Source organism: Pan paniscus, chromosome 1 (assembly GCF_029289425.2).
Source record: "Pan paniscus chromosome 1, NHGRI_mPanPan1-v2.0_pri, whole genome shotgun sequence".
NCBI lineage: Eukaryota > Metazoa > Chordata > Mammalia > Primates > Hominidae > Pan > Pan paniscus.
In genome coordinates this window covers 141,163,331-141,189,783 of record NC_073249.2, presented here as the reverse complement: position 1 = coordinate 141,189,783, position 26,453 = coordinate 141,163,331, and the positions used below count along the sequence as shown (strand labels likewise).

Genomic DNA, 26,453 nt, shown 5'->3' with positions numbered 1-26,453 from the left:
CTATCATATCTACCCACATGTCTGTGCTTGTACACATATATTCTACCTTCTCTCTCTTTTTGAAATAGGAATTTCTCTCTTGCTCTGTTGCCCAGGCTGGAGTGCAGTGGCATGATCTTGGCTCACTGCAACCTCCACCCCCTGCAGGCTCAGGAGATCCTCCCACCTTAGCCTCCTGGGTAGCTGGGACCACAGGCACATTCCACCATGGCTGGCCAATTTTTGTATTTTTAGTAGAGATGAAGTTTCACCACGTTGGCCTGGCTGTTCTCAAACTGATCCGAAAAAAATGTTGGCCTGAAGTGATCTGTCCACCTCGGTCTCCCAAAGTGCTGGGATTACAGGCGTGAGCCATTGCACCTGGCCTGCCTTCTCTCTTATTATAGTGAATAAACTGTGTTCCTATAGAAGAATTATCTTAAGGCCGGGCACGGTGGCTCACGCCTGTAATCCCAGCACTTTGGGAGGCCGAGACGGGCAGATCACGAGGTCAGCAGTTTGAGACCAGCCTGGCCAAGACGGTGAAACCCTGTCTCTTCTAAAAATACAAAAAAAAAAAAAAAAAAAAAAAAAAAAGATTAGCTGGGCATGGTGGCTGGCGCCTATAATCCCAGCTACTTGGGAGGCTGAGGCTGTAGAATCGCTTGAACCTGGAAGGTGGAGGTTGCAGTGAGCCGAGATCCAGCCACTGCACTCCAGCCTAGGCACAGGGGTGAAACTCTGCCTCAAAAAAAAAAAGAAAAGAAAAGAAAAGGAAAGAAAGAAAGAAGACTTATCTTGTTCATTATACTTGCAGATTTAAATTCTACTTCTTTTCTCTCTTTTGAGTCTGCTTTCGTTGTCTGCTGTTTCTACTAGTTCTCATTCATGGTGTTGTGTCAACTTGTGTGTTTGGTTGTCGATTGTGTGCTGGGCACTGCATTTTTGAAATTATTTGTGGAAATAGTTTGAGTTCTAGGAAAATGTTATCTTTTATAGAAGATTTTTGTTTGTTTCTGACAGTATGTGGGAGTTCCAGCACTTTGGAACCATTTTAATACAAGTTCAAAGTTTGGGATTTTCTGAGCTATCCAGATGATGTGAAGCAAACCTACAATCTGTACGAATGTTCGTTTTCTTCCAGTTTATCTTTACTACTAGAATGCAGGCCTTTGAAAGCCTAAGTCCTCACCTTTGGTGGGCCACAGATTCTAACTTTTGACCCCTACCTCCTGAAGCCACCAAGCTTCTCAACATACTGGGGGCAAAAGTAGCTCCAAATGTTGGGTTCACTTTCTGCTGTCTCCTTTAAAGTCTCAGCTTGAAAGTTCATTGCTGTTTGTTATTTATTTTATGCTTTTAACTTAAAAAATTAATTTAGCCAGGTAATATCAATTATGTGCTTCGTTACTGGGAATGAAAAGTTCCTAGCATTATCCTTTTCTCTTAAAATCTGATAAGGTTTTAACTACTACCATTCCTCTAAACTGCTCTTGATGAAGGTCCTTAATGATGTCTGCATTGCTAAATTCAGTAGTCTTCCTCAGTTTTTGCTTTACTTAACGTGGACCCAGTTAATCCCTTCCCTCCCTCCTCCTCTGGCAAACATTTTCTTTGCTTGATTTTCAGGACACCACATCCAGTTTTCCTCTTATCTCAGTGATAGCTGCTTCTTAGTTTTGTTTGCTAGTTCGCCCTCACCTTCCTGATCTTTAAACATTAGAGAACCCTAGGATCCAGTTTTTAGACCTCATTTCTTTTTTCTTTTTTTTTTTGAGACAGAGTCTCACTCTGTGGCCAGGCTGGAGTGTGGCGGTGTGATCTCAGCTCACTGCAATCTCGGCCTCCCGGGTCAAGTGATTCTCCTGCCTCAGCCTCCTGAGTAGCTGGGACTACAGGTGCGTGCCACCACACCCGGCTAATTTTTCTGTATTTTTAGTAGAGATGGGGTTTCACCATGTTAGCCAGGATGGTCTCAATCTCTTCACCTCATGATCTGCCCACCTCTGCCTCCCAAAGTGCTGGGATTACAGGCATGAGCCACTGTGCCTGGCCTAGACCTCATTTCTTCCTTTACTTACTATCTATGTAGTCTTAAGCAGTCTTAAGGCATTAAATACCAATTAAATGTAAATGATTTCATAATTTTTACCCTTACTTAGGATCTCCTTCTTGACCTTGAACTTGAGTAGTCAACTACCTACTTGACATTCTTACTTGAATGTCTAAGAGACATCTCAAAGTAAATATATCCAAAATTTTACTCCTGATCTTTTCTCCAAAATTGCATCTCCTGTTAACAACATCCCACCCTTTTATAGAAAAAAAAAAAAAACCCTGAGAGTCATCCTTTACCATTCTCGTTCTCTCATAACCCACATCCAATCTATCAACAAAAACTGCTGGCTCTACCTTAACCCATTTATTCCTGAGGTTGTAATTTTTTTGAATTTTTGCAATCAGACCTTGGTGATGACCTTAAGAAGTAGGATATAAATGACTCCCACATGCTTAGCATTCCAATAATGGAACGCTAAGCATAAAGCATATTCAAGAATCTAACCATTTTTTACCACTTCCCCTGCAACCAACTCTAGTCCAACCAACCATCATCTCTCCTGGATTATGTCAATATCCTTCTCAGTGGTTTCCCTACCTCTACCCCTGTCTTCCTCATTGTATTTGCAACATATTAGCTAGAGTAATATTTTAAAAATCTGAGCCAAATTATGTCACTTCTTTGCTCAGCAATTTCCAATGGCTTCCCATCTTATCAAGAGTACAAGCTAGAGACTTCTGAGTAGTCTAGAGGGTCTTGTATAATTTGACTTTTTGATATCTTTCTAATTTAATCTCCTATCATTCTCCCCTATATGCACTCTCTTCCATTCATACTGGCTTTCTTGCTAATTCTAAAACATGCTAGGTATACTCAAAGACTCAGGGCTTTTGCATTTATTCTTTGTGCCTGGAAAGCTCTTTCTCTAGATTTCTTGTGGCTTGCTCTCTTACCTCCTTCTGATATCACCCAAGTGTCACATTCTCATAGATGCCTTATCTGATCATTCTATTTAAAAATTGTATCTTGTGCTCCACTTCCTATCAAATCTCCCTTCCCTGCTGTTTTGTTTTTCCTTATAGCACTTATGATATCCTAGTGATGAAAGTATTTGGGGGGCATAAAGATTTTTTGAACACTGCACAATCCACACCATTTAGCTATTTCTCTTATAAGGAAGGTAGACTTTGAATTACATTTCATACTAATTTTGTATGTCTTACAACATCTTTGTTCCTTTCAATTCTACAGAATTACACTTTTATGCCCTCAAATATGGGAAAAAATCAAGCTGAGAATTATTATAGGCAACTACAATTTTAGTATTATTTTAGTTTTTATATTAATTTAGGGCAGAAAAATATCTTTAGAAGTGTTTGATTAATGTAAACAAAATGAATGTTTTCATTGAAGTTCTAGAACGGAAGCAGATGTTTTGGACATGTGTGTATGTGCGTGTTTGTGTGTGTGTGAGTGCATGTATGTGAGACATGTATATACAAACAAAATTAAAATGACCACAGAATAACATAACATAGCTTTTTCAAATCAGCATTTTTCACATCAGCACTTTTCAAATCACACATTTTTTTTTTCAAACATGTCACTGTGTTAAAACTAGAGTTTGTAGCAGACAAGGTTTCCCCTGTTTAACTGATGACTTACTCCTCTTGATTTAAAACCTTTCCTTGGTTGTTCTAATCTAAATTCATTTTTGCACCTCTGGCTAATGAAATCGGGGCATCTGTGTTGAGATTAGACACTTCCAAGAATGACAAACTGCTCCCATCTTCATGGTCATGAATTCTAGAAGGCGACATTTAAATTCCATTTTGTATTTTAAAAAACCCAGACTTTTAGGGAGTATGGTGAAGGAGATGCTATAATATATTTATTTATGTTGCTAACTTTGGTAGTCCTGACTTACCAAGTTCTGATGAGTGCTACTGTCTGTTAATGCAAAGGTCAGGTCTACCTTTCTTAATTTTTAATATGAATATGCTGTATACCAAGTACAAAATATAAGCAAATGATATAGCTAGGGGTGGATGACATCAGAATCATGTCTCCCTCATAGAGAATTTTATTCTTGATGACATTAAAATGGCTTCTGCCAGGGTTTTATCAAACTAACTATGATTTGGAGTGAACACATTACAAATCTCAAACACACTGAAATGATGAAATGAAATTCACTATCAGAGTTTGAGGTAACCAAGAACTTACCATCTGATACTTTTTGTTCACAGTTAAGTAAATCTTTGCAGATTCGTGCTGGGTTATCTCGTGTGCCAAGAGGATTCTTGATGCTGTGCAATAAATTGCTAAGGTAGTTCAGGGTTTTGAATATCTCTTCACTGTGGTCAATTAAAGTCACTTCAGTATTCTGGTAGCTCTGCCAAGTCATCATAAGAATTATATAAGCAAAAAACTCCTGAGGACCAACACGGGCCAAGGCAGGAGAAGAATGTGTTTCCATTATGTGTAGTAAGTTGTGAGTAGAATGTAAAGAACAGTTTATATTTAAGCATAGGCATATGTGTATGCTTTAATAACCTTAATCTTTTAAAGAGGTTAAATTCACATTTGCAAGTTTAGTTTTCAAGCTAACATAAGAATTGCTATGTCTACTGTATTATGTTTTTTAAATTACACATTGAATCATTAGAGTTTAAATAAATGAGTAGTGATAATATATATATCTCATTTTAAGAAACATGGCTAACCTCATTTAACTACTTTCTTGGATAGTACCAAATTCCTTACAAATAACAGTACTACATTTTTGATTTAAATGTTTTCCTTACAAAACATCCTACGCATATATTTCTGTTTAATTATACCAAAATCACTTACTTTGTTCTTGAGAATGGTTTCACATTTTCAATCTGTTTTAAATACAATCTTTGAGATAATGTCACATTTTGGCCTCCAAAAATTTTCTCTGTTTAATTGGTATATTGAGAGACAGTGCCAATATAAATAAAACCAGATATGTTACCTCCATCTGTAGGGCAGTATTTGATTCAATCAAGGCTTGAATAGCAGCATTGATATCCATTTGCTTCTGTGTAAAACAAAACCATTTGAGATTAGCAATAAGATCAACACTGAGTGCCCTAAAGTAAAGGCTGTAAATTCTGAAAGCACTGCTGTTAAAGTATACCAGACTTATTATCTGAAGGGGTTCTGTAACTCTTATGGTTAGACAGATTTTGCAAATATTGCCTGGCTATCTGAAAGGACAATATGCCACCTTCATCCAAATCTCAAACGTCTCCTAATTAAAATAGGACCAGAGTCTACAGTCCTCAGATGAAAAACTATTTGTTTCTGTTGCCTGAAAACACACACACAAAGTTCCTCAAATGGAAGAGAATAAAATATGATCCTCTCAGTTAATAAATTGTAAAGTGAAGAATAAATAACTGTAGCAATTTTTAACAGTTACATTCTTGGAAGGAGTAGAATAAAATACTACTGTCCTGAGGTAGTCACCACATTAATTTAATCTGATACTTCTGCGGTTTTAAAAATAATTTCTGAAGTTGGAAAATGTACCATGAGTCCCAAAAGAAATAATACAGAATGAAATCAATCTCCTCTTGCATTTAATAAAATATATTTTTAGAAAAAGACCGAGCATAACCATTAGTAAAAGTCTTTTTTTTTTGTAATTCTTTTAAAAAAATTATCTTAGAACAATGAAGCATGAGTTGGGAGAAGGTTCTGGGAAATGGCATCTGTGTAAGTGAAACAAGCAATTTAATTTCTTTCAGTCATTGTACTGTGAAGACATCTTTTTACTTGAAGGCTGCATAATAGAAACTGTATTCAACAGATATCTCATAGTTCATGGTTGGTAGTTTGAAAAACTATTTAAAATGATGGAATAATCAATAAAATGTACTCTCCCTTGCTTCAGCATGTGTTGTTCATACTGGAAAATAATTGACTCATTCTGCATATATATACTGCCAAACACTGTGATATATATTGAGGATAAAATGGTAAACAAAAAAGAAACTTGCCCTTATGGAACTTAAATTTAGAGAGGAGATAGGCAATAATTAAATTATCTCAAAAATCCTAATTACCAATTGAGATACATGCTATGAAAGAAAAGTGCACGAAACTATGAGAGAAATTAGAGAAATTAATCAAATCTGGAAAATGTAAGAGGTTGGAAGGAATAGGTCAGGGAAGGCTTCCCTGAGGTAGTAAAATTTGAACTGATGTCCAAAGAATAAATAAGAATTGTTAGGAGAAGGGGTAGGAGAGCTTTCCAGGCAGAAGCAGCAACCTGGCACAAAGGCCATGAGACAGAAGGAGCATGGACTATTCAAGTAGCAAAGAGGGTAAACCTAAAATATTCTCTGCAGATTAAATAATTATGACCATCCTGCTTGCGTGAATGAGCAGATTTTGGATATGGGTCACACAAAAATATTGGCACTAAATATGGGAAACTGAATTAAGGGCTAAACCATAGCCACCTTTATGTTGTTCACTTGGTCCCCTGCTGGTGATTAAGGGTTTTAATTAGAAAACCTAGCATAGTGGTTCTCAAACTCTTCAGAATCAGAATCCTTTTGCACTTTTAATAAAGGATTCCTTTATTATTAGAGGCCTTACAAATTTTTTGTTTATGTGAATTATAACTTTTTTTTTTTTTTTTTTTTAATTTGAGATGGAGTCTCGCTCTGTCACCCAGGCTGAAGTGCAGTGGTGCGATCTCGGCTCACTGCAACCTCCGCTTCCCAGGTTCAAGCGATTCTCCTGCCTCTCAGCCTCCCAAGTAGCTGTGACTACAGGCTTGTGACAACACACCCAGCTAATTTTTGTATTTTTGGTAGAGATGGAGTTTCACCATGTTGGCCAGGCTGGTCTCAAACTCCTGACCTCAGGTGATCTGCCCGCCTTGGCCTCCCAAAGTGCTGGGATTACAGGTATGAGCCACCGTGCCCGGCCAACTTTTGATATTGACTATAGTAGAAGCCAAAATAAATTTTAAAACTATTCATGTGTCAATTGCTTTAAAATATCAACAAACCCATTATATGTTAATATAAATATTTTTATAAAAATTAACTATATTTTCCAAAACAAAAAAATTAATGAGAAGGGTCACCCAGTTTTACACTTTTGTGCATTTCTGTAATGTCTGGATTAATAGATTACAGCTAAATTCTCATATTTGTTTTTGTATTCAATTAGTTGTGAAGAAAATCCAGCCTAATAGAGATATGTAGTAGGAAAAAAGAAAAGTATTTAAGTCATGTTTTTCAAATAATTATGGATTTTCTTCTTTCATATTATACCTTATACCAAAACTTGATAAGTGGTAGTTTCTTAAAGGTTAGTTTTTGTGGGAAAACTGAACCCACCTCAATGAACGTTTTGTACTTTTATACTAAAATCCATTGGTCTGTTTTATACTTTCATAGGTCTTTTGCTTATACATGATTTTATTAACATAATATATTGATCATTCTGAAAATACTGATTTATGGAATTATGCAGGTCTTCCAAACACAGATACAGCTCATTCCTTAATGTCAAAAATTACATTTGTTAACATCATCAGGAAAACATAATGTTACTTATCAGGAAAACATAAGTACTGGGAATCTGTCAAATCCTCAGTGATAAATACATGTTTTCCCTAATTTTTATTTTTGCTTGACAGCTGAAATTTCTCACTGGCATCAAATTCTGTCAGTTGTTTTCCTTGAAATGGAAGGCTAACTTCATTCATTTTCAAGAAAATATCTGTGAACTACTCATGTCTTAATAATGCTGGTATTCTGTCAATAAAAAATGGTACTCTATGATAAAACTGGCTAGTTGGGTTTGCAACTCAAATAGCTGCACAGTGCTTTTGAAGCAATCACTACAGTGTGCACTATATGTACTTTATGTGTTCTTCCATTTCATCTACGAAATATTAAAAAGATATTTAAAGAAGATAAGAAATCTAGGAGACAGCAAAAGTGGTGGAATAATAGCCTTCCAGAATTCTCTCTTAGGCAAGTTAAAAAATGAAATAAAACCATGTCTTTAGAACTAAAGGACAGTATGAGAAAGATGTCTTACTAAGTAGAGAATATAATAAAAGCACATAAATTATAGAAAAAAGAACCAAATAGAAATTCTGAAGTTAAAAAGTACAATAGCTGAAATAAAAATTTACTAGATAGGCTCTACAGTAGATTTCCATAGGCAGAAGTAAGCACCAGTTAACTTGAAGACAGGTTTACTGAGATTATCCTGTTTGAGGAGTGGAAAAAAAAATGAAGAAAAGTGAACAGAGACTTAAGAGATCTGTAGGACACTGTCAAGCTTACCAACATATGCATGATGAGAGTCTCAGAAGGGAAGGAGAGAGAAAAGGGGGCACAAAGAATATATAAAGAGATAATGGCTGAAAACATCACAAATCTGATGCAAAAATATTAACCTACACATCCGAGAAGTTCCAAAAACTTTCCCAGACACATCATAATCAAACTATCTAATGCTATAGACAAAGAGAGAATTCTGAAAGCAGAGAGGAAGCTCATCATGTCCGAGAGATCTTCAACCAGATTAACAGCTAATTTCCCATAAAAAACCATAAAGGTGAGCAGGCAGTAGGATAATATATTCAGGGTGCTAAAAGAAAAGACTGTCAGCCAAGAATTCTATTTCCAGTAAAACTCTCCTTTAAAAATGAAGGAAATATTAATATATTCCCAGTTAAATAAAAACCAAGACAATTTATCACTAACATACCTTCCCTAGAAAAATATTATAGGGAGTCATTCAGGCCTAAAGTAAAGGATACTAGGCAGAAACTTGAATCCACCTGAAGAAATAAAGAGCAGTAGTAGAAGTTACAATATAGTAAATATAACATATAGTATAGACCCCAAGTAGCCAAAATAATTTTGAAAAAAGAAGTTGTTAGAGGCATCATGTTTCCTGATTTCAAAACTCACTATAAAGCTGCTGTAATCAAAACAGTTGGTACTGTCATAAAGACAGACATAAAGACCAATGAAATATAATAGAGAGTCCAGAAATAAACCTTCTCATTTATGATCAAATTATTTTCAACAAGAGTGCTAAGACCATTCAATGAAGAAAGGATGGTCTTTTCAACAAACAGCGCTGGAAAAATGGAATATCCACATGGGATAGAATGAAGTTAGACCCTTAACTTACATCAAGTACAAAAAAACTTACATCATGAGTTATACCATGAACTCAAAATGAATCAAAGACTTGAACATAAGAGGTAAAACTATAAAATTATTAGAAGCAAATAGGAAAAGCTTGATAACATTTGATTTTGCAATGATTTCTTGGAATGATACCAAGAGCACAGTCAACAAGAGAACAAAGTAGATAAATTAGACTATATCAGAAAAAAAAAACTTCTGTGCATCAAGGGACACTATAAAGAGAGTGAAAAGGCAACCAAGGGATGGAAAAAAATAACTGCAAATTGTCTTTCTGGTAAAGGATTAATATCTAGAATATTTAAAGAGCTTCTACAACTTACTAACAACCAAAAAAAAAAAAAAAGGCAACCCAATTCAAAAAATGGGCAAATAACTTGAATAGACATTTCTCTAAAGAAGAGGCTGGGCACAGTGGCTCACGCCTGTAATCCCAGTACTTTGGGAGGCCGAGGTAGGCAGATCACTTGAGGTCAGGAGTTCGAGACCAGCCTGGCCAACATGGTGAAATCCCAGCTCTACTAAAAATACAAAATTAGCCAGGCGTGGTGGAGGGCACCTGTAATCCCAGCTACTCGGGAGGCTGAGGCGGGAGAATCACTTGAACCTGGGAGGCAGAGGTTGCCGTGAGCTGAGATCGCACCACTGCACTCCAGCTTGGGCAACACAGCAAGAGTCTGTCTCAAAAAAAAACAAACAAATGTCTAATAAACACATGAAAATATGCTCAACACCACAAATCGTTAGGAAAATGCATGTGAAAACCACAATGAGATACCGCTTCACAACCATTAGGATGGCTGTTATAGAAAAAATAAACCAGAAAACAACAAGTGTTGGTGAGGATGTGGAGAAACTGGAATCTTGTGCACTGCTGGTGGTAATGTAAAGTGTGCGGCAGCTATGGAAAACAGTATGGCAGTTTCTCAAAAATTAGACATAGAATTACTACGTGATACAACAGTTTCATTTCTAGGTATATACCCAAATGAATTGAAAGTGAAGACTCCAACAGATATTTGTACAGCAATGTTTATAGCAGCATTATTCACAATAGCCAAAAGGTATAAGCAACGTAAGTGTCCATTTGGATAAACAAAATCTGGTATATGTATTACATGGACTATTATTCAGCTTTGAAAATAAATAAAATTCGAATATACGCTTACAACAGAGATGAACCCTGAAGATATTATGTTAAGTGAAATAAGCCAGTCACAAAAAGACAAATATTGTATGACTTAACTTATATGAGGTACCTAGAGTAGTCGAATTCATAGAGACAGAAAGTAGAACGGTGGTTGCCGGGGCTGGGTAAAGGGAGGAATTGAGAGTTATTACTTAATGGGTACAGAGTTTCAGTTTTGGAAGACAAAAAAAGTTCTAGGCATGGGTAGTAATGGTTGCACAGCAATGTGAATGTACTTAATACCACTGAACTCTACACTTAAAAACAGTTAAAATGGCAAAATTTTGTTATGTATATCTTGCCAACATTAAAAATAACAAGTAAATATGCTCATTATCCCTTAGACCAAACTATCCTACTTCTGGCAATTTGTCCTCTAGGTATTCTACAAAATGATATGTATATGGACAGGACATTTGTACTATGTGTAATTTAAAAAACTGAAAAAAAGATGCTCACCAACAAAGGGCAAGATGAATAAATCACAGGATATTCTTAGTTGGCAACACTATGATTTTCTGTGTGTGGCAGTAAATAATACAATGACTATTAGTAGATTAGTAGTGTAGAGTTTGATGCTTTAGTCATGCTAAGGTACCAGCAATTTTAAACACCATCAGTGCAGGCGACAACTCAATAAAAAGGCATTTTTTTCCCAACAGGTATTAGAAAGAAAAGAAATTTCATAACACTTGGCCACTCAAAAATTTTCTTGACAATCTCCATATTCCTAGAATCCCCAAGGTATTCACAAAGCCTAGCTCATGACTGGCACATAGCAGTCAATCAATTTGTTGAATTTATTGACTTTTTCCCCACAGGCAGACTTTAAGAAAGGCAGGTTCAGAGAAATTGTATTAAGAGGATTTGCCTGGGAAGTCATTCAGTCACATCTAAGTGCCCACATCGAAGTATAAATCTCTCATTAGGTGCAGTGAGGGGATCAAATAAGGAAAAATAACTTCTTCCAGGCACTCTAGTTAGAGAGAACATATTCTTACACGGAAATCACTCAATATTTACAAAAACATGCATGTAAAATAGAAAACAAAGAATAAAGATTGATTATATGTTGTGACTAGTGAGTGTGAAATAATGAGAGGAATTAGACAGCAGGATTCATTATACTTTGGGAGAATGTAATCTTCATAATTCTCTCCAAATCATTCGAGTGAAGAGCAGATCTAGTCTAGGCACCTCAGTATTTTGAAGAGAAGCGTTATTTTTTCATATGTCTAAAGTTTCAAGATCACTGGATGGTGAAAATGCTGACCAAATAGGAACTCATTTCAGGTCACACCCCTCTTTATGATGGAAGTTTTTGCTGATTCTAGAGAACCAGTATTTAATAGCAGCAGCCACTTCTTAATTCACCAATCCAGGTTCTACAGTTGACCCATTAATTGGAATACATCAGTTGGGAATTCTTTCTTTCATTTAATGATTTTTAACGATTGTTATTTCCATCATATACACCAAACACAGACACATATAGACACCCTGTTCTTCCCTTTATTCTACTAATCATTTCTGGTTAACTTTGACATCATATGGCATACTTCTGTGTTCATTTCTAAATACCTTACCATACACACTGAGGTCTGGTCATTACCCTATCCTCACATTCAAATTCACCATCAATACATATTCCTTTTCCTGAAACATTTCCTTTTAGCTATTCCACTTTAGAGAACTGAGCAAGTTACTTTAGTTTCATAGGTCTATAAAGATGTGGCTGGACTGGATTAGAAGTTTTCATACTTATCTTGACCCACAGTAAGAAATACATTTTTACATCATGACAAAATTCACACAAACATACATATATTTAACCTTAAAAAGTTCTGTAAAACCATATTTATTCTTACTGATGATGATGTACTGATTTTTTTAAATTGAGGTAAAATTTATATAACATAAAATTCACTATTTTAGTCATTTAAAAATATACAATTCAGTTGTCTTTAGTAGATTCACAACGTTGTTCAACCACTACCATGATCGAATTTCAGAGCATTTTAATCACCCAAAAAGAAACTCCATATCTATTAAGCAGTCCCTCCCCAATTTTTTTTCTATTCTATTTCATTTGCTCTAAAAATAATCCTGAATGAGACTCACTAAATTGGTCTTATGATCCGCTGACCAATGAATCCCAACTCAAAGTCTGAAATAACTGCTTAATAATTACTGAGAGGACCTCTAGTTCTATGAGTCTATTTTTTTATAGACATTGTTTCTCTCCAAGTGAAATCTAGTTTAGAAGATTCCCACTAAAATTTCCTGAGATGTTGCCTTTTTTGTATTCATGCAAGCATGCACTCAACATTTATTAAGAGCTTAAATGGAAGGAGAATTTAAAAAGTAGTCTCTGTCTTCAGAGGGTTCACAATATAATAGAAAAGACAAACATGAAAATAAATGAGTATGAACAAAGAAGGGGAAGTGATCAGTTCTATCTTGTAGTGTGATGAGGGAATGGAATTAAGAAAAGTTTCATGGAGGCTGACTTTAGAAAGAATGTGTAGGTGTCTTATTGTCATTTAGATGTCTGCTCTAGAAATCTTATCCTCAATGTTATTTTCCTACAACGGACTCTGCAAGTTCCAGGAAAACAGCATTATATATGGAAATCTGTTTTCATATTGGCCAAGAAGGAATACAGAAAGGAGGAAAAGGGAGAAAAGAAGGAAACAAAGAAACTAGCATTTATTGAGTAGTTATAATGTATTCAACACATGTATTTTCTTACTTAATCTTCCTGATTAATTTCTCAAAGTGTATACATATTTTAATCCACATTTTGCTTTGAGCAAAAACCTCTCATGTCTTACTCTATTTTGGCTGTGTAGGAACACATATATTTTCCAAGTGAGAGGGATATGTGTCACACAGTTTGGCACTTAAATGTGAAAATTTTCACTAAACATTTCTTTAATTTGCCAATGACGTATGATCCTTTAGAACTTGAACTTGTTCTTTCTTGAGAAGGGAGCTATGATATATCAAAGTCATTATAATTTGGGAAGGCAATTAATGAGGGTACTTGTAATCCATGCATTGTGGGGATCCAGGAGGAAAGGAAGAATAAACAAGTGGAAAGTGATTTGAAGACTTGGAGAAAGACATAGTTTTTTTGTTTGTTTGTTTGTTTGTTTGTTTTTTGAGACAGAGTCTTGCTCTGCCAGGCTGGAGTGCGGTGGCATGATCTCGGCTCACTGCAACCTCTGCCTCCCGGGCTCAGGTGATTCTCTTGCCTCAGTCTCCTGAGTAGCTGGGATTACAGGCATGTGCCACCATGCCTGGAGTTTTGCCATGTTGGCCAGGCTGGTCTCAAACTCCTGACCTCAGGTAATACACCCACTTCAGCCTCCCAAAGTGCTGGGATTACAGGTACAAGCCACCATGCCCGGCCGAAAGACATTCTTATTGATGTCCACACAGGGAGAGTTTCCCTCCATGTTAGTCAGAAGGCCAGAAAGGGGAAGTGATTTTTTAAAATCACAGATAAATGGGTCTCTTCTTTTCAAAGGGATAGTCTTCCTTGTGGCACTTTGCCTAGAAGTTATTCCTTGCCCCAATGAAAAGCTGAGGGAAATGAAGAGTTCCTGATCTGCTGAGAGTAGACCACAGGAAACCACCACCTACAACTAGCAGAGATCTAAATGACATCAGAGCAGCATGTGAAATAAGAAGGCTTAAATGGCATAGGACTGACTATTGTTTGGGATGGTGTAGCGAACAGTAGATCCATGTTAGGCAGAAAATGTGACCAAGGACCACTGTATTTGACCAGGAGGCTGGAGGAGTGGGGTGTGGGTGAGGTTGCAGATGGAGAGAGACCTTTCATAGGGAGCAGGAAGACAAACAGACTGCGGAATATGAGAGTGGATACAAAGCATAAGGAAAATCAAACTTAGAATATCAGAGGGCATGAGAATAGCAGAAGCAACATAAACATTGCCTCAGAGATAAGGGTAGCAAGTTTTGGGTCATAGTAGTTAGATAATAAGCAAACATAAGAGAAGTCTGATGGCTTCCAGAGTTACCAGCAACTGAGAAAGATTTGATTTACTTCATGTAAATCAAAGAAGTGGATAACCCTGGCTGGCAAAAAGAGAACATTTAAAAAAGGAGAGTGAAGATGTAGAATTAGGAAGAAATGGAGATAATTAGTTTTTCAAGTGCTTATTATGTATTATACAATGTGCTGCATGCTTTACTTCTTACTCAACACTTGAAACCACCCAAGAAAGCAGGAGATACCATCTCCATTTTATAAATAAGAAGTCTGAGGCTTGGATTTCATGTTTGTGTAGCTGGGCTAGCCCTGTATCAGGTTAGCAAAAAAGAACAGAGGTATCCAAAAGGGATACCTTTTAATAGAGAGTTAACAGAAGAATATTTAAAAAGTTAATATGACATACTAAGATAAAACAAAACAAAATCAAACCAAGCAAACTTACTCTTGGGCCTGGTGCTCCAGGTGGACCCTAGAACACAGCAAATTAAAAAAAATACACATTTATTTAGTAGACATCTTAAACCAGGCAAACATATAAGCATCAATGGTAAACAGATATAAATGAAAACCAACTCACTGGAGGCCCTGGTTGACCTCTTGGTCCTTGAGGACCCTGGAAGAAATGGAGACAAACACAAGACGTATATATTATACTTTTGGTTGGGTATAAGCAAGATAACTAATATTCAACCTCTGTAACTGCCTTTCATGCCAGGCAAGTCATACAATTTAAAATTGTTTTAGTATTCTAAAGTTATATGCTGTGGTACTTAGCAATCATCCATATTCATAAACAAGCTGGATATTTATTTTCCCGTTTATTGATATTATTAGAAACTGAATTTACTCATTTTAATAAACTATTATAAATGTAACATTTTAAAATATTAGTATTGTCTAAAGATGTTTTTCCTGTTATTTCTAACTACCATCCACCTAATCATCAAATATAGAAACTTCGGTGTTCTTAGACACATTAATTTCCTTTATCTACCTGTAAACTGGTTACTAACTCCTGTTGAGTTCACCTGAAAATCTCTCCAAAATAATACTTCTCCATTTTTATTGATAATTAAATGAATGAATGATGTTAAAATTAATTAGTATTAATTTAGAAATTAGAAAAGTGAAAAGGTGTATCGCAAAATGTCAAAAGTTATGTTCACATTTTTCAAAGCGAAGCAATAATTACTGTTAAAAATGCTCAAAGGCCCTGTACATCTGTTCAAAAGTAACTTAGATGTTCAGCTAAATGTTAAGACTATATTGAGTCAACTCCAGTTACGGTTAAAAGATGGCAAAGCAACACTTATCTTCAGCTAAGTTTTGGATAATGTTGACACCATGCTTGACTTAGTATTAAGCATCTTGTATTGCCAAAGCTGTTAATCCTAAATATACTGTGATAGCTAGAACAAACAACACATAGTAACTTGAAAAGATCAGAGTACTCCAACACTGTGCCTGCTAGACATGTCTCAGTTTATCTGGTTTATGATTACAAGTTTAAGCAGAGAATGTACAAAACTTGTACATAATTAAATGAATGAATGATGTTAAAATTAATACCAGTTAATTTTAATACTAGTCAAAATTAATACTAGTTAATACTAGTTAATTTTAACATCATCCATTCATTTAATTATCAACCAATGCATATATCTCAGAAGCTGCAGGGTAGCTGACAGAAATGTCACATTGGAGATAGCCTTTTAAATATACAGAAGCTCAAAGTGAAATTGGTTATGTCCGCTTCTCCATTTTGGATCAACAATGTAAAAATAATAAACAGTTGCAATAGTCCATTCCACTTAGCAAGTTTTTGACATTTGGAAAATATCACTGATGGTTCAGTACAAAATACATATCTTACCTTTGACTTCAAAAGAGGAATTTATCATAGAAAAATAAGAAACAATTTCTACTGCTGATTTTATAAAGTTCATTTCAGCTTATTATTCAGAACAAGTCAGATCACAAATATGATCAAACAAAATACTTCAAACCCACCAGGATAGGGCAGGGCAACCCCAATGTAACCACATAGAATAGGGAAAGTAGCCAAGTTAAAAAAATATGATTCCAACAATATAACATTTTATTAGTTCTTTTTTATTACTCTAGCTAATACACCATTAAGGTGAAGTGATTCACTGTCTATTCTATATAAAGCTGTTTATAGGCCAGGCATGGTGGCTCACACCTGTAATTCCAGTACTTTGGGAGGTCAAGGCCAGCGGATTGCCTGAGCTCAGGAGTTTGAGACCAGCCTGGGCAACATAGTGAAACCCCATCTCTACTAAAATACAAAAAAATTAGCCGAGTATGGTGGTGCACTCCTGTAGTCCTAGCTACTCGGGAGGCTGAGGCACAAGAATTGCTTGAACCCGGGAGGCAGAGGTTGGAGTGAACCAAGATCACGCCACTGCACTCCAGCCTGGGTGACAGAGTGAGACTCTGTCTCCAAAAAATAAAATTAAGTAAGTAAAGTAGTTTATAACAACACTATGATTGTCTCTGTTAATTTTCTTTTACTTTCTTCTTCTTTTTTTTTTTTTTTGAGACATAGTTTCGCTCTGTTTCCCAGGCTGGAGTGCAGTGGTGCGATCTCGGCTCACTGCAATCTCTGCCTCCCAGGTTCAAGTGATTCTCCTGCCTCAGCCTTCCGAGTAGCTGGGACTACAGGCGTGCGCCACCACTCCTGGCTAATTTTTTTGTATTTTTAGTAGACATGGGGTTTCACCATGTTGGCCAGGCTGGTCTCAAACTCCTGGCCTCAAGTGATCCACCTGCGTTGGCCTCCCAAAGTGCTGGGATTACAGGCATGAGCCACTGTGCCTGGCCGTCTATGTTAATTTTCTAAAGGGGAACCAAATTACTCTGAATGGTTATGGTGGTTATTTGGCTATAGTAAAAACACTTCCTATGAAAACAAGATTCCCTTTTCACTTTATCCCAGAATTTACATATGATCCTCCAAAAGTAACATATTTTATCAGTATACTTTAAAAATACGTGTAAGTGCATATCCTTAAACTTGAGTATGTTAGTCTTCCTTTTTGTAAATTCTTTTATTTCATTTCCTAATGTCATTTCCTTTATGTCATTTCCCTTATGTAAATACAATCTTGATTTAGCTTCATGATCTTTATTTTAGGCTGGCTCAGTTGCACAGAGCTTCCTTTTCTCATTTATAAACTGAGGAGCTTCCATTGTAGGATGTTTAGCAGCATCCCTAGCTTCTACCCACTAGATGCCACTAACATCTCATTCTTTTCCCCCAATTGTCTCCTAGGGTGGTAGGGGGACAAATGGCTCCTGGTTGAGACTCATTGGTTTGAAAAGAGAATTTAGTAATATTAAATAAGATTAACTAGATAGTAATGTAATTAGAATGGAATGAGTGAGCATCACAAGTCATAGGGTGTGACTGCAAATAAGAACATAAACTCTTCAAGTTGTCATGCGGGTGATAGCTGGGCTACTCTTGATCTAGGTGGAGGATACACACACACACACACACACACACACACACACACACACCATATTCCTTACCAAGAACTCCTAACCCTCTTTTTCTGAGAGGCACTATAATTCATAGAAAAACACAATCACATAGGAATTGGGAATCTGGGCTCTGGTTTTGTCTTTGTAACTTAATTTGCTATATGGTCTTAAGTGAACTGCTGCACATTTGGACCTCAGATATCTAAATTGTAATATAATAGGTCTAGTGAAGATAATCTCCAAGGTTCACTTTAGAATTATGATTTTCAAGACTTTTATCAATTTTCTTCCTGATGTGTGTTTTTTTAATTTTTAAATTTTCTTTAAAGACGGGAGTCTTGCTATGCTACCCAAGCTGGCTTTGAACTCCTGGGCTCAAGCAATTCTTCTGCCTTAGCATCCCTGAGTAGCTGGTACCACAGGCATGTGCTTCTGCATGACCTACCTCATGTTTTTTATCTGGATAAAGAAGGTGTACACAAGCATACAGATTGGGAATTTAAAATTTAAAGTCTGTACAAATGTAATGGTAAGTGTTCTTGAATTTAAAAAGTTTGATATTTTTAAATGAATGATTTATACTATTTATGAATTTTAAAAAGAAATACATACATATATATGCTTTAAATGCTTACTGTGTTAATATTTAGGACCTATTTCCCATATCCTAGTTTTTCCTTCTAATGCAGAAACCATCCTTCTCGCTTTCAAATTGGAGGCAAATAAGACAACTGCTAATCAAGAACTGTGAAGACATATTAACTTAGAGATAATATTAGAGAAAATGTCAATGGGATGTTTCAATATTTTATGATTTCATTAAATAGTATATTACAAATATGAAGCAGCTAATCTGAAAATTCATGCTGAGATTGTTCTCTGTTTTTTTTTTTTTATTATTTCTATAGCTGTAAGTTATATGATTCAAGTTGTTACATTTTGTCAAAATTATTTTCAGGTCAGGTATAGTGACTCATGCCTGTAATTCTGGGGCTTTGGGAGGCAGAGGCCAGAAGAATCACGTGGGGCCAGGGTTCGAGGCCAGCCTGGGCAACACTGGGAGACACTGTCTCTACCGAAAAAAAAAAAATCATTAAATAAATAAATAAATAAATAAATTAGCCAAGTGCAATGACACGCACCTGTAGTCCTAGCTATTTGAGAGGCTGAGGTGGGAGGATTGCCTGAGCCCAGGAGTTCGAGGCTCCAGTGAGCTATGGCTGCACCACTGCATGCCAGCCTGGGTGACAGAGCAAGACTCTGTCAAGAAAGAAAAAAAATCATTTGCCGATATCTGACACTAGGATATCATTTCTGCTATAAGTTAAAATTTTACTTAGAATTTTACTTAAGTTAAATTTTTACTAATTGTATCCCATTATTTCCAGCAGTCCTCTTTGCATTACTTACTCTGAAATTTACTTAGTTGTGTTTTAAGTGTTTCAGGTCTCATAGAAAGTAGGAAATTTTGTAAACTTTCAGGATTTATTTGGCAGTAACACAACAGTTTTGAAGTAGAGGAAGAGTAGAGAATTCTACATGCTATCTGCTAGGTTTCCTTAGGATGCCATAAAACTCTGGCTCTGTTTAGAATATATATATATGAATAGGACTGGGTGCGGTGGCTCATGTCTCTAATCCCAGCACTTTGGGAGGCCAAGGCGGGCAGATCATCTGAGGCCAGGAGTTCAAGACTGGCCTAGGCAACATGGTGAAATCCCGTTTCTACAAAAAAATAGGAAAAAAATTAGCTGGGTGTGGTGCTGGACGCCTGTAATCCCAGCTACTCAGGAGGCTGAAGCATGGGAATCACTTGAACCAGAAGGTGGAGGTTGCAGTGAGCTGAGATCATGCCACTGCACTCCAGCCTATGCAACAGAACAAGACTCTGTCTCAAAAAAAAAAAAAAAAAAAAAAAAGAAAAAGAAAATATATATGAATCTAGGGACTCATTTTAAAAACAGTCCATAGGCAGGCAGACTGGGAGCAAGTATAGAACAGAAAGAAAAATAACTCTTTCATAAATGGCCATACAGAATCAGCTCTCTCAGTGGTGGAAAGGACCTACTTGGGATCAATACTAGAGTTTACAATGTTAAATTACAGAAGACATGAAGTTTTCTAATCAAGAAACCCAAATTATGATAAAGGAGTTACTTTTCATGTGTTGTATAATGAGCTATAAACTTATTTGCATTTTTTTAAAGTCACTGAATCATGCTTTGGTCATTTTTTTGGTTATATTTAGGTATAAAACTTGGTAAGGAGAGAACAATTTAATAAATTCATAGTTTAATAAATTTTCCTCCATGGAAAATTTTAAAATAAGATTGAGGCCCAGCGTGATGGCTCACGCCTGTAATCCCAGAACTTTGGAAGGCTGAGGCTGGCAGATCACGAGGTCAGGAGATCAAACCATCCTGGCTAACACAGTGAAACCTCGTTTCTACTAAAAATACAAAAAATTAGCCGGGTGTGGTGATGGGCGCCTGTAGTCCCAGCTACTCAGGAGGCCGAGGCAGGAGAATCGCTTGAACCCGGGAGGTGGAGCTTGCAGTGAGCCAAGATTGCGCCACTGCACTCCAGCCTGGGTGACAGAGTGAGACTCCGTCTCAAAAATAATAATAATAATAAGATTGACAAACCAATTTGATAGATTGTTGTGATTCTGATCTTTGTGCAAAGACTTAAGTCTCTTACTTGTCTCAATACAATAGGTCTTAGCTAATAAAATCCATTCCAAAAATGCACCATTTACTAGCATTTTCTGAGAATGACCTCCGCGAATGTATTACATTCTGAAAGACAGTAACCAATTGGGCGTCTTTAGCCAGTCAATTATTTAAACTGCCTCCTTAAAGAAAACAAACTGGTAGAATGTACTGAAAAATTCCCAATGAAAAGTGTAAGAAATGTTACCAAGCTTTTCCATAAAACAAAGGAGAAAAGGTTTAACGGCACATTTTATGGATAATGATAATTGCAGAATGATCTCCAGGAATTAAAAGATTAACTTTATAAAGCTCCTTAAATTATAATGGAATCAAAGGAAAAGAAGTGATTAAAAAGGTATTTAGTATCAGTTATCAGTTACTCAACAATAAAACAGAATAAACTCATAATTGTAATGTGCCAGTTAATCCTTTTTTTTTTTTTAAACAGCATATTTAGTTGCCTACTCTAAATGCCACTGTGCCTATTTCCCATCTCCCTTGGGTACTGGAAGTTTGCACCTTATTTATGAAGAGAAGCATGATAACCCACAGACTAAAAACTCTAAAAAGCATGTTAATTCAGGAAATGCTACTTTACCAGGCTAGAACTGGAAATAGTGTTTCACTTTTTAATTTTAGGGCATATTATTCATTTATCAACTATTACCTATTACATGGCAAGTTCTGTTCTAGACACTGATAACCTGTGTACCACACAAAGTTCCCTACTCTCAGGAAGTTTACATTCTAGTGGAGGGGACAGGAAATAATTGCAATGAGTGCTATTATGAAGAAAACAAAACAAGATGCAGTGAAAGAGAATGACCGGAAATGATGAGACAGAATGGTCTGAGAAGACTTCTTTAAGATGGTATTTGAGCAGAGACCTGAATATTGAGATAAAATTAGTCATTTGAAGAGTATATGAAAGAATTTCCTAGGTTAAAAAAAGGCATATTCCTAAGAATAGAAAGGAGGTTAGTGTAGGTGGCAGGTGGAAAATGGTACATCAGGACACTGGAGAGGCAAACAGGGGCCAGTTCATGTAGGGCCTTGTAAATCAAGGCAAGGAAGCTTAGATTTTATTCTAAGTGCAAGAAAAAGTCATAGGGAGGTTTTTAAAGAGGAGAATGATATAATTTGATTTATTCTTTAATAATATCACTCTATTTGCTATGTAGAGAATAGATTGTAGTGGGGGAAAAGTGGAAGAAATGACAAGAAACCAGGAGTCCAGGAGGGATATCATGATCACCTGCACAAGGATGCCAGTGAGGAAGAATGAGAGATGGATTGAGAATAGGATTTACAGCTGATGGGAATTAATCTCTAAAGAACTCTTTATGTTCTATGGCTTTGTTAGTTCTTTTGTGGCGGGGGGCGGCTTATTTCTTTTTCTTTTATGTAGAATCACACATATTCAGATCTGGAAAGAACTTTATGGGTATCTCTTCTAATTCCCTACTCAGTGCAGGAATACCAGTCCAGTAACTTGGGGAGATGGACAGTAGGCTTCGGTGAAAGGTAGTTATTACTTGCAAAATGATCTTTTTGTGTAGTTTTCATTATTATATTAGACAGCTCATTATTACATGGAGTTGAAATTAGCCTCAGTATTCTATTAACTTTGTCACTAAGTTTTTATTGTGTTAATTATGTGTCCGGTGCTATAATAGACTGGGTACTAGGTGGTAACAACGATGGTAGGTAGGTACTAGGTGGTATCTAATATATCTCATGCCTTCATGGAGCTCACTTTCTCTCAGGGAGCTGAGCACAGAAACCAAAAGTACAATTCAATAAATAAGTCTTCTAAATTTTATCCTCTAGAGTTACTCATATTGTATCTATCCTCTCTTTTATAAGATAACCTTTCAAATATTTGAAGACAACTATTATGATCCAACACCTCAATTTTGTCTAATTCATTTATCAATAATTCATTAAATATTTATTGAATGCCAACTATAAGAGAGGCACTGCCAGGTGTGAGGGACACAGCATTAAAACAAAAATCAACAGTTACAATGTGTGTGTCTTCAAGGCTACATTCTAGTGAGGAAAAATACAATAAACAACAACAACAAAAAATAAATATGTACTATGTCAGTTGGTAGAGACACAGGTAGAAGGAATATAAGGCGTCTCAGGAAGGTGGGGGCACTGCTATTCACACAGGCTAGTCAGGATAAGAGGGCATTTAAGTACAAAACTGAAGAACAAGTGCCAGGCATTGTACTAGGTCCTGACGGCTAGGTATTATGTCCGGGGGTGGGAGTAGGGTGGGGTCAAAACATTAGCATGCCTGCCCCGAGAAATGTTCATTAAATCAAAATGTCAAGATCAGCAGGAGCTCTCTACCATACATAAAGGGTGTGGTAGAGAAATAACAGGTACAAAAGCCAGGAAGTGCGACGAGAGAAGAAAGAACAAGGAGAGGGATATAATCAGGCTGCAGAATCTGGTAGAGGCTAACCATCCCAGATATTTCAACTGGTCCTACCAGGACATAGATTCCCCCAGATCCTTCCCCTTCTCTGAATGTGCTTTAATGTTGTCCATGTTTTCTTTGGGGATAGCATGACTGGTACCACTACCTGCTTTATACTGCATGCCATATTTCTGTCACTACAACCTAAGATGGCAGTCTTAATCTATTGCATTTGTAATCCATCACAGAGCCACTCAATTTTTTTTTCATGTGAAGTGCTTGTGACATTGCCATAGGTACTTCAGGCTTCCTAATCCTGATGGAAACTATGTCCCAGCCACAGTACTTGGAGAGGATACTGGGGAGGCATGCAGAGCCACACTGATATGGAACATGGGCTAATTCCAAGTCTCTCTGCTTTTCCCTTCCCTCTTTCAGTCTTCCTTGGAAATATAGCTTCACTGTGTACATATGTTCTTGCTTCCTGTTACAATAAATCTGCTGAGAAAAGGTGAGGATCACATTTCTACAAATTGAACACATCGATTTAAATATCCTTTTGTGATTCTTAGGCTATCTGAAATAACATAATTTCTCCTTTTTAGCTAGTTAATATAACTGCAACTTAATTATTCTGAGTCTCAAGCATACCCTAAGATGAGAAAAAAAAATCTCAGCTGTCACTGTGTAATCTCATTACCTTCTAATCAAGACTTTACTGCTATATTTAAGTTTATTCTCATGGGCCTTACGTACTTGGTTTCAATCTCCCTCATTTTATTCCATGTCTGTCCTCTGTTTATGGTGCTGCTTTAATAAGTTTGGCATGGATCACATGCTAAGTGAGTAGATGTTAGCTTCTCTTGCAATAAAAAAAAACAAAAGGGTGGGTAATCATGTGAGATGAATATGTTAATTTGCTTAAAAAATTACTTATAATCAAATTACTTGCTTATAAATAACCTTTTTACTATCTATATGTATCCTATAACATCATGTTAAATCTATACAATAAAAAACTTATTAAAAAATAAGCTTAGCATGATCTCTGCTGAAGAAGTGGCCCCTTTACAACACATCTTCTTTAGCGTGGAAGAATTGGCATCCTAGAAATGAGGGAAGTAGGGCCAGTATAAGCTACTTTGGTCACAAAAGTGCTGTGTACCTTTTGCCCATCCTCTCATCATTGTCTCTAACTGGCTGATATGCAACTAATGATTTGCCTCTGCATTGCAGATCTCTTTGGTGCTGACTAGACATAGTGGGTATATGCCTAAAGCGAATTGGCAGTCCCTTTGTTCTGCCACTGGTGAAGAAAACCCATATCCCATCTCCTGATGCCTGGCAAGGCAAATAATCCATTTCACACAGTGATCCGAGAAGAAGTGATTGGCGGGTTCTTAAACATCTTTAGGGTTTATCAGATTTCACTGCAATCTACCACATATGGTTTTAAAATTATTATTATTATACTTTAAGTTCTGGGTTACATGTGCAGAACGTGCAGGTTTGTTACATAGGTATATTCGTGCCATGGTGGTTTGCTGCACCTATCAACCCATCACCTACATTAGGTATTTCTCCTAATGTTATCCCTCATCTAGCCTCCGACCCCCGACAGGCCCCGGTGTGTGATGTTCCTCTCCCTGTGTCCATGTGTTCTCATTTTTCAACTCCCAATTATGAGTGAGAACATGTGGTGTTTGGTTTTCTGATCTTGTGATAGTTTGCTGAGAATGATGGTTTCCAGCTTCATCCATGTCCCTGCAAAGGACATGAACTCATCCTTTTTTATGGTTGCATAGTATTCGATGGTGTATATGTGCCACATTTTCTTAATCCAGTCTACTACTGATGGACATTTGGGTTGGTTCCCAGTATTTGCTATTGTGAATAGTGCTGCAATAAACATACATGTGCATGTGTCTTTATTGTAGAATGATTTATAATCCTTTGGGTATATGCCCAGTAATGGGATTGCTGGGTCAAATGGTATTTCTAGTTCTAGATCCTTGAGGAATTGCCACACTGTCTTCCACAATGGTTGAACTAATTTGCACTCCCTCCAACAGTGTAAAAGCGTTCCTATTTCTCCACAACCTCTCCAGCATCTGTTGTTGCCTGACTTTTTATTTATTTATTTATTTATTTATTTATTTTTATTATACTTTAAGTTTTAGGGTACATGTGCACATTGTGCAGGTTAGTTACATATGTATACATGTGCCATGCTGGTGCACTGCACCCACTAACTTGTCATCTAGCATTAGGTATATCTCCCAATGCTATCCCTCCCCCCTCCCCCCCACCCCACCACAGTCCCCAGAGTGTGATATTCCCCTTCCTGTGTCCATGTTATCTCATTGTTCAATTCCCACCTATGAGTGAGAATATGCGGTGTTTGGTTTTTTGTTCTTGCGATAGTTTACTGAGAATGATGATTTCCAATTTCATCCATGTCCCTACAAAGGACATGAACTCATCATTTTTTATGGCTGCATAGTATTCCATGGTGTATATGTGCCACATTTTCTTAATCCAGTCTATCATTGTTGGACATTCATCATCACTGGCCATCAGAGAAATGCAAATCAAAACCACAATGAGATACCATCTCACACCAGTTAGAATGGCAATCATTAAAAAGTCAGGAAACAACAGGTGCTGGAGAGGATGTGGAGAAATAGGAACACTTTTACACTGTTGGTGGGACTGTAAACTAGTTCAACCATTGTGGAAGTCAGTGTGGCGATTCCTCAGGGATCTAGAACTAGAAATACCATTTGACCCAGCCATCCCATTACTGGGTATATACCCAAATGACTATAAATCATGCTGCTATAAAGACACATGCACACGTATGTTTATTGCGGCATTATTCACAATAGCCTGACTTTTTAATGATCGCCATTCTAACTGGTGTGAGATGGTGTCTCATTGTGGTTTTGATTTGCATTTCTCTAATGACCAGTGATGATGAGCATTTTTTCATATGTCTGTTGGCTGCATAAATGTCTTCTTTTGAGAAGGGTCTGTTCATATCCTTTGCCCATTTTTTGGTGGGGTTGTTTTTTCTTATAAATTTGTTTAAGTTCTTTGTAGATTCTGGATATTAGCCCTTTGTCAGATGGATAGACTGCAAAAATTTTCTACCATTCTGTAGGTTGCCTATTCACTCTGATGATAGTTTCTTTTGCTGTGCAGAAGCTCTTTAGTTTAATTAGATCCCATTTGTCAATTTTGGCTTTTGTTGTCATTGCTTTTGGTGTTTCAGAGATGAAGTCTTTGCCCATGCCTATGTCCTGAATGGTATTGCCCAGGTTTTCT

At 36.7% G+C, this 26,453-nt stretch overlaps 1 protein-coding gene across 3 annotated transcripts in view; it reads right to left on the bottom strand.

Annotated features, from left to right (window-relative positions):
- Positions 1-26,453, bottom strand: part of COL24A1 (collagen type XXIV alpha 1 chain) — a 404,401-nt gene that overhangs the window by 11,157 nt on the left and 366,791 nt on the right. For all 3 annotated transcript variants that reach the window (XM_003805298.6, XM_034934180.3, XM_055116591.2), the window contains 4 exons: positions 15,052-15,087; positions 14,917-14,943; positions 5,040-5,105; positions 4,265-4,433 (listed from right to left, as the gene is read on the bottom strand). In XM_003805298.6, coding sequence (XP_003805346.4) covers positions 4,265-4,433; positions 5,040-5,105; positions 14,917-14,943; positions 15,052-15,087 — 298 coding nt within the window. The remainder of the gene's footprint in view (positions 1-4,264; positions 4,434-5,039; positions 5,106-14,916; positions 14,944-15,051; positions 15,088-26,453) is intronic.